Raw genomic sequence first — 10,559 nt, 5'->3', positions numbered from 1 at the left:
AAATTAAAAGTTCCCAAATATCGGAAGTAACTAGAGGACACAGAGAGGGCTGGGGTATATTTCTGAGTATGCAGTACCAAGGCCTAGGGTCCTGAGATCTGCAGAAACAAATTTCTGTACTCGAAGTTTATGGATGTGAGAGATTCAGCTCAGGGAAAAAGTTAGAGACCCGCGGCCGCCTCTGCTGTAAGGACCCACCAACGATGCGGTCTGCGGTCCAGCCAGGCAGGGCTGCTCTGTAAAGGGTTAACAAGTTTTTCTGAAGACTTGCTGCAGACACCCTCTCTCGATTTTCCCATCTCTAAAATGGGTAGGCGTGTCAGTACCTCTGAACTACCGCAGGCGCTTCTCTAGGCCGGATTTAATTCCTGCTGGTCAAGGGTTTCCGGGTCTGGGAAAAACGTGTACGAACGCGGCCACGAGTGGTTGGATCTCGCTGTCTGGCACAACGTGAAGTCTTTGTCCAGGCCTAAGCAGTCTTTCTGCAGACTAACGTTGCCCCATACCCCGTGTCGTGCTGACCACCACAAAAATGATGCGGAAAATACTCTCATCGGGCTCCCCTGTAAATAAATAAGGGGTAAGGGATTGATTAACTCTGGATTGGACTCTGCCCCTTATTAGCGCGATTACTGTGCGGAAAGAATTCTTCCCTGGGTCTACACCATCCCCAACTTTATGAAGGGTTTTGATGTCTTCAAAACAGTTCTGGAGTCGCTCCCTTCCTTCTTTCCACGGCTTCTGCCTGGCAAGGCCCTGCCCCCAGGTGGGGGCGCTACCGGCCGCCCGCGGAGCTACGGCAGCGGCCACCTTCTATACCAGAGCCCAGAGTGCGGAGAAAGTAGGCAATTTGTACATGTCATCGTTTACATTGGGGGCCCCAAATGCCGACGTGATGGTGAAACGCATCAAATGATGGGCACAAGCGGCCGCAGAACCCAGAGAGAAAGAGAAAGCAAGGGAGGAGACTCCAGCCCCAGCTCCTGAGTCGCCAAGATTACCCGCGCGCATCCCAAAAGATCTGACCGCGTCGGATGTCAGCTTAGGTTGTCTGCAGCGCTCCCAGCCCACCCCATCCCCCAGCCTGACTATGTATTTTTACACAAATTTGACAATTTTCCCTCTCTCCCGCGGTCCCAACCGCGACCGGCCCTCTGTGCTTCCCGGGTGAGCCCGCGCTCCTCCCCCCCGCTCCTCTCACGCTTCCCCCGCGGTCCCTCTTCCAGTCCCTCCCCAAGAATCTTCCGGCCGCGGACGCCCATTGGCTGTACGCTGGAGGAGGCGTGTGCCGGGACCCGCGAGCTTCATTGAGCGGAATTAGCCCGGATGACATCAGCTTCCCAGCACCCCCTCCCCGCCCCCCGCCGCGGGCTCCGTTCATTGGCGCGGAGGCCCCTCCTAGACCCGCACATTGTTCCCCGCCCCCGCCGTGGCCACCGCCACCGCGGTCGCCGCCGCCACCGGGCTATAAAAACCAGCCGAGCCCGGAAAGGTGCGGATGCTTATTATAGACCGACGCGACCTCAGCGCCGGGAGCCAGGTTCTCCACTGCGGCTTTTGGGAACGAGCTCCTCTAATTGCCTCCACAGTAAGTGTCCCCGCCTCCCAGCAGCCCCAGTGTTATATCCCAGGGACAGATGCCCCTCAACTCGGCCACGACCCAGGAACTTCCAATAGAGGGGACCCTGATCCCGCCCCTACCTGCCAGTTCTGAGTGGTTTCGAGGTTCTGACCCACGTCACACTCACCGCAGCATCCCTTTCTCCCCAAAGCGAGAAGTCGGGGCGACCACAGCTCCTTCTGCCCAAGTCACAGTCAGCTGGCGAGCTCCCCGCGGCCCCCGGGCGCAGCGCATGGAATCTGGGCCCCGCGCGGGCGCTGGGTGCGTGTGTTTACTCGCGGTGTCGATGGAGATAAGATGGATGTGTTTGAGGAACTAAATAAATACTTCTCTATTTAGATCTCACCTTCCCCAAAGAAAAACTCTCACTTGCCACTCGTTTATTCCAGCCCTGGAGATCCAGCCTCCTCATTCCTAACTGAAGGCATAAAACCTCTAGAATGCCACCCTCACTGAGGGACGTCCACCGTTCCCTGAATAAAACAACCTGTGGATGAGAGCGGAGAGGAGGTTGTGGGGAGGGAAAGAAACAGGCTTCTTATGCGTACCTGCGTGCGCCTGGAAGGAAGGCCAGAGAGATCGAGGTGGACACGAAGCGACCACTCCCCTCCCCGCTCCTGGACCCCGCCGCTGCGGTGCAAGCGAGAGCAGCTTCTCTCTCTCATTACTTAGTGCTGCGATCTCGGTCTCTATCTTTCTCCTGTTTCTTCTCCTCTCCTCAGGGGGTGTGCGTGGAAGCTCTGAAGGCCGAGGGAGGGAGGACCGTGCGAAAGCTGCGACTATCCCTGGGGCCATGGACTCGGACGCCAGCCTGGTGTCCAGCCGCCCGTCGTCGCCAGAGCCCGATGACCTTTTTCTGCCGGCCCGGAGCAAGGGCAGCGGCGGCAGCGGCTTCACAGGGGGCACGGTGTCCTCGTCCACGCCGAGCGACTGCCCGCCAGAGCTGAGCGCCGAGCTGCGCGGCGCCATGGGCGCTGCGGGCGTGCACCCCGGGGACAAGCTGGGCGGCGGCGGCTTCAAGTCGTCCTCGTCCAGCACGTCGTCGTCCACGTCGTCGGCGGCTGCGTCGTCCACCAAGAAGGACAAGAAGCAGATGACGGAGCCGGAGCTGCAGCAGCTACGCCTGAAGATCAACAGCCGCGAGCGCAAGCGCATGCATGACCTCAACATCGCCATGGACGGGCTGCGCGAGGTCATGCCTTACGCTCACGGCCCGTCGGTGCGCAAGCTCTCCAAGATCGCCACGCTGCTGCTGGCGCGCAACTACATTCTCATGCTCACCAACTCACTGGAGGAGATGAAGCGACTGGTGAGCGAGATCTACGGCGGCCACCACGCGGGCTTCCACCCGTCAGCCTGCGGCGGCCTGGCGCACTCAGCGCCCCTGCCCGCCGCCACGGCGCACCCCGCGGCCGCCGCCCACGCCGCGCACCATCCCGCGGTGCACCATCCCATCCTGCCTCCCGCGGCCGCGGCCGCCGCCGCTGCTGCAGCCGCCGCCGCGGTGTCCAGCGCCTCCCTGCCCGGCTCCGGGTTGTCGTCAGTCGGCTCCATTCGGCCCCCGCACGGCCTGCTGAAATCTCCGTCGGCAGCCGCGGCGGCCCCGCTGGGTGGCGGGGGCGGCGGCAGCGGGGGCAGCGGCGGCTTCCAGCACTGGGGCGGCATGCCCTGCCCCTGTAGCATGTGCCAGGTGCCACCGCCGCACCACCACGTGTCGGCCATGGGCGCCGGCAGCTTGCCGCGCCTCACCTCTGACGCCAAGTGAGCCGGCCCGCGCCGGAGCGTTCTGACGAGCGGGAGGTCGGGAGGCGGAGGGGAAGCGAGGACTGGCCGAAGCTGGGGCCTGGGAGCTCAGTTCCGAGGAGAAGCTCAAGACCTTGGGCTGAGGGTGGGGGGCGAGGTGCTCCAGCACCTCCCGGGGGCGCGCACTAAACTGTAGGGTGTGAGTGGAGCGACCTGGTTTTAGCCCTCTCTAAACGGCGCTGGCCCGTAGACACCGTTTTATAAGAGGGCACCGCTATGTGCACCCCTTCCTTCCTCAATCCCTCCTCTCCCCCCAAAAGAGACGATTCAAAAAACTGATTTCCCGGGGAACACGGCCTCACTCGGCCTGGGCTGCACTTCGTTTCACGGGGCAATGGGGAGGGAGGGGAGCGTTGGGGACTTACTCTCCTTCCTCCTTTCTTGGCGGGTAGGACTCCGGGGAGCAGCACTCCCGGAGCGGCCGTGGGGTTCAGGCCTCGCGGTCAAGGGTCGTCTCTGGCCCTGGGCCGGGGACTAGGGGATAGTTGGAAACTGACATTCGGTACCAGAAGCACTTCAGTCGTATCCAGTCTCAGTATCTGGTAAACCCACCACCGTTTGACAGCCGTTGCCAGTCCTCCTTGTCTCACTGGTTTAAGGTTTGTGGTTTTTAAATCTGTCCACGTCCCGTTGTCAACAATACAAACTAACTTTATAAACGGTCAGTATAGAACCACCTGTGGATCGGAACAACCTAAAACTGTCGATTTGAGGAGCGGGTGTTTTCAGTTATTTTAAAATAGAATCCCCCCTCCCACCCCATTCCTTTCGTCTCCGAGCACAAAGTGGTTGGGTTCCGTACCCGACTGGGGCACTTGTGGTGGTTGATACCTGAGAGTTTGACAGAACTCGGAGGCTGTTGCTGTGAATATAGTTTGGTTATTTGGGGGTTCTGTTGGCTTTTTCATTTTTTCTTTCTTGGGTGTGTAAATATAATATCAATGATGAGGTAAGTGCGTGCTGCTAAGCTGTATGCTCACGTGACTGCCAGCCCTACCCGAGTCTAAGCCGGGTTTCCTCTATGTTGGTTTCTTTTTGCCACGTTTAACACAAATGACAAACTCCTCCACGTGCTTCCTGCGTCCGCGCAAACCGCCTCGGCGCTGCCAGCGTTGTAATTGGGCTTCACAGCGTCCGCCACATAACATCTCTCCTCTGATCGCTGCCCCTCGCAGAGAGTGTATCATCTGTTTTATTTTTGTAAAAAGAAAAAAAGTGCTAAATAATATTTATTACTTGTTTGGTTGCAAAACGAAATAAATGATCGAGTGTTCAGATTTTAAATAAAATTTAAAGTAAGTCGAGTGTTTTCCAGCTGTGTGGGTGGGAGAAGGTACGGGTGTCTGAGGGCGCAGGGGATGAAGGGCTCTGTCAGTTGGGACTGGATTTGGGGGCCTTTCCGCTGGTTTCGCGCTGGGTGAGGGAGCTGTTTACCTGTTTTCCTTCTCTTGTCACCCCTCCCCCCACACACATCCTCCAGGTGTCTCTCACAACTCATGTGTTCTTATTTTTATTTTCTGACGGCTAATCCGGGACTCTTTTCCCCTTCGTTTGAGGACTGAGTTAGTAGAAAAGGAAAATTTCCCTCCCTTCGCGCAGAACTTTGGGCCTTGGGAACGAGGGCCGTGCTTTGGGCGGGGTGGCCCGGGGCTCAGGTCTCCTGCCTTGCCGGGATTTTATCTTCCCTCTGATCACAGGAGGCTGCCAGACTCCATCCTGTTCAGGCGGCTGTCCTAGGCTTCAGCTGCAGACCAGCCTCGTGGGGTCCCGGGCCCTCAGTGCCGCTGCGTTTTCGGCAAAGCGCTGCCTGAGCGTTTAGCGCGGGATCCGCTCGCCCTTCGCTCCTTTCCCCAAGCTATGCACAACCCTCCCTCAGCGCCCACCCTGGCCTTGAACTGCAGAGGCAGGTGCTGGGAACGGCTAGTGGAGCTATACTCTCATGAGAGCTCTTCCCCGGGGCCACCTCTGTTTTCTCCCGGTCCCTGGTTCCTCACAATCCATAACTGCAATACAAATTTGGGACTTGGCTTTTCAGTGACTCTAGCTAGAAATAAAAAAGCTTCGACCTTTCCGGTCAAGGAGGAGGGCGGACCGCGTTGCTGTGTCTCAGCCTGTGGCTGGCTGGAGAATGCCTGCCCTTGAAAGCACGGAACTCAGTGGACCGGTCTCCCGGTCCTCGGCCCTTTCATAGACCAAATCTTTGGATGACATCTTCGGTGGCCACCAGCAGAAGGTCCCTGCACCTGGGGCACCTGGCGGTGGAGAAGGTTTCCTTGGTTGCAACCCCATTTCTTGAGGCTGGCTCCTGAGCCAGGCCCGTGATGACTCCCCTTGACCATGACTGAGGGTGGCTCAATTCCCCAGCTCGGGGACAGGTGCTTTCGGGTACTCCAGCAGGTAAACTCGGGCTGCTGGCCAGAGCAACCGGTATCCAGAGATTGCGTGCTGTACGCCTTGTACGACTTCGCTTTTCACTCAAGCCTGGAAGAGACACAGCGGCTGGCCAGAGGAGATGAGGGGCCAGGGACCTGAGCAGCACCACGTGTATCCTAGAAAAGGGTAGGGCAGGATCTAGCAGTTTTATTCCAAAATCCCATTTGAAACGAAACTTGCTAAGAATACAAAACTGGGTCCAGCTCCAGTTGCAGACACAGAGGGATGTGAAGAGGCTGGAATTCAAATGGGTGGGAGCTGAGAACCCGGCAGGGTGGGGGTGGGGGTGAAGTCACTGCTTCCTTCACCCAGGGCAAGCCCGGGGTTTACGTGGTGTTTCCGTAGAGGGGCGATTGTTGAAAGCAAATAAATCAAGTCTTCCTCCCACCCCCACACCCAAGCTCTTCGCCGGCGGCCAGCAGCCAGCCAGGATAGACCCCGGCCTCCAAGGAAAGAGGGGCCAGATCCAACCAGGCTCCGGGCCCTCCCCGGAGCCGCCCGCCTAAACTGCGAGCCCAGCCAGGAATCTCGGCCACCACGTGTGAGAGCTTAGCGTCCTCGGACGCGGAGAAGGCACACACAGGCGCACACGAGGCCTCCCAGGGCAGGTGGCGCCTCGCAGAGGGTGGCCCTGACTGGTGTGGGGCCAGGGGGCGGGGTGGAGGGCGCAGGCCCGCGACTGAGCTGCGGGGTGGAGCGGGAGAAGACCGTATGCAACCACTTGGACTTTCCAGGGTTGTAAATTGGGGGCGGGCCCCCCACAGAGAAAGGGGAAGCCAAAGGAAGGCAGAGAAACAGTCCCAGGCTCGGGGTAGTCTGCAAGGCACTGGGTGGGAGCGTTAGTCCCTGAGGGTCTCGCCTGCGCTGGGATACAGCTTCCCCACCCCCACGTGACCCTCGCGGATCCCCAGCTCTCAGCTGCGAGCCCGGGGACTTATGTCACTAGACCCCAAGGTCTCTGAGATTATCCCCAGCCCCACCCCACCCTATAGTATGGCTGACTCTGCTTTGAGAGCGTTGCCTCCTCTAAGGCGACCGGCTTCAAAGCACTGCCCTCGGGCTCCTGACTCCCTTACAGGGCAGGAGTCACAGAGAAATGACGGTTGCCTGAACTCAGTGTTGGAGGATGGGCCAGAGTCTCTGGGGTGCCACGGTGGGAACTCCACCTTCCAGAACAGGCAGTGAGCGGAGGGGCTAAGCAAACCTTCAGACCTAAGGTGCATCTCCGACGGTGGACATGTTGCTGAGACCTGGAGATGTCACACTGATCGTGAGGCCGTGTGGTGTAGCAAGACCTAGGTACCAGGGATATAAATGACAATCTGGGGCTGGGGCAGCCCTGCCGGCAGGATCTGCGCTCATCCCCAGACCGAAATCAATGAAGAGCTCAGGGGCCGCTGCATTGTGTTTTAAAACCCCCAGACATTCTCAGTGCTGGAGCAATTCCTCCTGTCTGCCTCCCTTTAGGGCAGAACCCACATAGCAACTATCTGGACTTCCTCTATTAAGTAAACACCTTGATGACCCTGGAAGTTCATCTAAGGCAAAGGAGTCCCCCTGTACAAGCCCACATCTCATGTTAAGTACTCTTTTATTACAGACTTTGGTCCAAGTTCCCAATTCCCACATAAGTGCCTCATTTATCAGTAGGGGTTATGGAGTCTTTAACAAGGGACCTACACTAAGGGTCTCAAGACACCTTGCTGATGACAGGTTCCCTCAGGCATTATTTCTGCAAACCTGTACTGCATCCCCACTCCCACCCCCGCTGGCAGAGGGACCTATGGGACAGCGTGATCAGCATGACACTCTTTGGTTTGGAGGCTGCAGACAGCTTTAACCTAGGCTAGACCCCTGGGGCTAAGCCCCCCACTCCCTATCAGAGTGTAGGGCCATTCTAGGCAGGGCAGAGATGGGGATCACTCCCTCACTCACATCTCACCTCCCCATTTTTGCATTTTTCCTATTTGGCTGCAATGTCCCACCCCGGGTTAATAACGGGGGAGAGAGAGCTGCAGTGAGAACAGAGGAGGCAGAGCTCTGAGCAAGGAGGCAGCCCCAGGCTGCAGCCTCGGGGGAGTTCGGGATACTAATAACCCGCGGAGGAGGCTGGAAGAGGAGGCGCCAACATTTACTGATGGCTAGTCCGTACGAGGCACCACGCTGAGAGATTTACGTTTGTTGTTAATTCATTCAATTCTCGCAGTAACCCTTTGAGAATGGTGCTATTATTATTCCATTTTACAGATGAGGAAACTGAGGCACAGAGGCATAGCCAGTCAATGGAGGCGGCATTATTGTGATCAGCGAGTCTGGCTCTGGAGTCCAGGTCGGGGAGATCACCCCACCCATACCCAGGTCCCCCTGGCACCCAGCAGTTTCCAGACTGGCTCTGTCGCCTCGGGAATCTTCGGAGCTCCCGAGCTGCCAGCCGGCCCCCCACGCCCCAGCCTCTCCCCCTTCACGCCGGGACCCGGTCTGTCCTCGATGCCCCTATCCGGTAAGTGCGGTAAGTCTGGTAAGTCTTTGACAATTAGCGGCTCGGATGGGCGTGCGGTGAGCACAGAGGAAGTGCCAGGGCAGGTAAGCAGTTGAGTCGAGACGGCCCCTTATTAGGTTGGCCGGCGGCTCTGTGATGGACTGTCGCTGGTACTCGGGGAGCTGCTGGCCCGCGGGCCGCATCCCCTGTCGGGCAGTGCAGCCCACAGCCCGTGGAGTAATTCGGAAAGGAGTCGCAAACAAAACGCCTGCAGGGTCCAGGCCGACACCTGCGGGGTTGGCCTGTAGGACAAGGGGAGGAAGCAGTTAGAGCTTGGCGAGCCAGGAGCACGCGCTCTCCTCCCAGGGAATATCGTGTCCCACTTTACAACGTGCGTGTGGGCCCAATTGGTCCTCAGGCTTTCGGTTTGCAACCCCTGAGTTTGCCGCTGTTGACCCGGACGATCTAGCGCGGCGCTGGGTTTGGAGGTCGCGTCTTTTTGCGGAGTCCTAGGGCCACCACATCGCGGCTTTCCAGGAACGGACTTGCTGGGAGAACTCGAGCCGACCTGTGCACCGGTGTCCCCTTTGCCCCTTGCTTCCTGGATCCACGCAGGCAGAAGGCGCGTGAGCACCGACGCGAGGCCCGGGTCAGCTGGGGACGCGCACCCCTGGCCTCTGCAGACGCTGGGTCCGCTGGGTGCCCCCAGCGTCGGAATTAAACAATTGCCTTGGGCAGCGCAGTTTTCCTTCGGGGACCTTTAAGTCCGCGGCAGCCGCACGGCCTCTGAATCCACTCGTTGTGGGAGGGGTTGGGGGTCCCTGGAGAAGGAGGCATGCAAAACCCGCCTAAAGTGCCCAAGTTCGAGTGGGGGCCAATCAGCATCACGAGAGAGCTCTGGGTTCGTGGATGCTGGGCGTTCGAACGCGGGTCCATGCACCCGACCCCGCGCTCGTGGACATAGGCTCGCGCACCCGAGTTCGCGCTCACGGGTCCACGCACACTAGCAAGCCTGGAATGTCGCAGCAGCCGCCTCGGACTGGAATCCCCTGGGGGCCTGTTGGGTCCTGGAGGCCGGGGGAGCCAGCTATTCTCCGGTCGAGGGCAGTGTGGTTTACCTTTCCCTTCCTTGGCTGACCCGAAAACTAGGAATCTGTCCGGGTGCACATCTTTGTAAGCCTAGTAGGTGCGGGCCGCCTCCCTGCCCTCTGCCCTTCTCCCAAAACAGTCCGCTCCCTGAGCCCACCTTGGTTCTCCACGTCCCGGTCCTAGAATCCGGGTAAGGGCCAGTGGGGAAACAGGACCATGAACAAGTCGCTTTCTCTTCATCTTCACATATTCTTGGCAGTAGAAGCTTGTCTTGCCGAGCAAGATTGGCGTGGTCTCTCTGAGCCTTAGTTTACCCCTCTGTAAAATGGAGCCAGGTTAGTTTCGAAGTTCGTAGCTGGAGCAGGCTCTGCCGGGGGTACTGGGACCCCTGGTCCAACTCCAAGCAGAGGTTCTGGGAGTTCCTGGATAGCAAGGACGGTGTGGTGGGTAAACACAGCTCCCCTTGGTGTCCAGTGTATGTGCCCATGGAATTCACAGCCTCTGCTTCAGCGGTGTAAACAGTTCTGGAAACCGAACTGTCCTGAGTTGCGCGGCTCCAACAGAGTAGAAACTATGCTAGGTGGCTTTGAATCTAGACATACCTGCTAGGTGTAAGGCTCAAAAAAAAAAAAAAGCACTGAGGGGATATTGAGCCCTAGAGACTGGCAGGCATTTTTGTTTGTAGCCAGGGCAGCTGGACTTTGACACTAGAGTGAGACAGGTTTTGAGACCCCCCCTCCCCGCTAGAGCCTCTGTCTCTTTTATGTAAATAGAACAATGAATGTAGTACCTGACAATTGTATTCGTTTGAGGATGAAATGAAACATCCTAGGAGTCACCTCCTGCCTGGCTCCAGTGTGAATGGATGCCCTGAGCCGCCAGTTGGGTGTAGCCAACGCCAGATCTGGACCCTCACATAAAAGCCTGGGCCCCGAAGAAGCAGCCAGGAATATGTAAGTCATGGGGGCAGGCTCGAGCACGGTGGGGCCGTGACTTGGCAGCTGGGTATGGAGTGGTATGCTGCCTTGGCCAGGCTCCCCCAGCTGTCTCTTGAACAGGAGACACTGGCTTTCTGAGCCTTGGCTTCCTTATCTGCAAAATGGGCTCGATGCTAATACTGTCTTCACAGGGCAT

General features: G+C 58.3%; 1 protein-coding gene across 2 annotated transcripts; it reads left to right on the top strand.

The window, feature by feature from the left end:
- Positions 1-1,311: 1,311 nt before the first annotated feature.
- Positions 1,312-4,728, top strand: OLIG2 (oligodendrocyte transcription factor 2). Of its 2 annotated transcripts, none has more exons than XM_019730204.3 (2): positions 1,312-1,588; positions 2,344-4,728. In XM_019730204.3, exons 1-2 carry the CDS (start codon positions 1,327-1,329, stop codon positions 3,384-3,386), a joined length of 1,305 nt encoding a protein of 434 aa, XP_019585763.2. In that variant the 5' UTR covers positions 1,312-1,326; the 3' UTR covers positions 3,387-4,728. The 2 variants fall into 2 exon arrangements, with proteins under 2 accessions (XP_019585763.2, XP_088650150.1); XM_088794024.1 differs by having other exon boundaries at positions 1,411-1,592; positions 2,344-4,713.
- The last annotated feature ends 5,831 nt before the right edge of the window (positions 4,729-10,559 follow it).

This window comes from Rhinolophus sinicus, chromosome 17 (assembly GCF_057876585.1).
Source record: "Rhinolophus sinicus isolate RSI-liver-muscle chromosome 17, RSI-T2T, whole genome shotgun sequence".
In the NCBI taxonomy this organism is placed as follows: Eukaryota; Metazoa; Chordata; class Mammalia; order Chiroptera; family Rhinolophidae; genus Rhinolophus; species Rhinolophus sinicus.
This window is presented reverse-complemented; position numbering and strand designations above follow the sequence as displayed.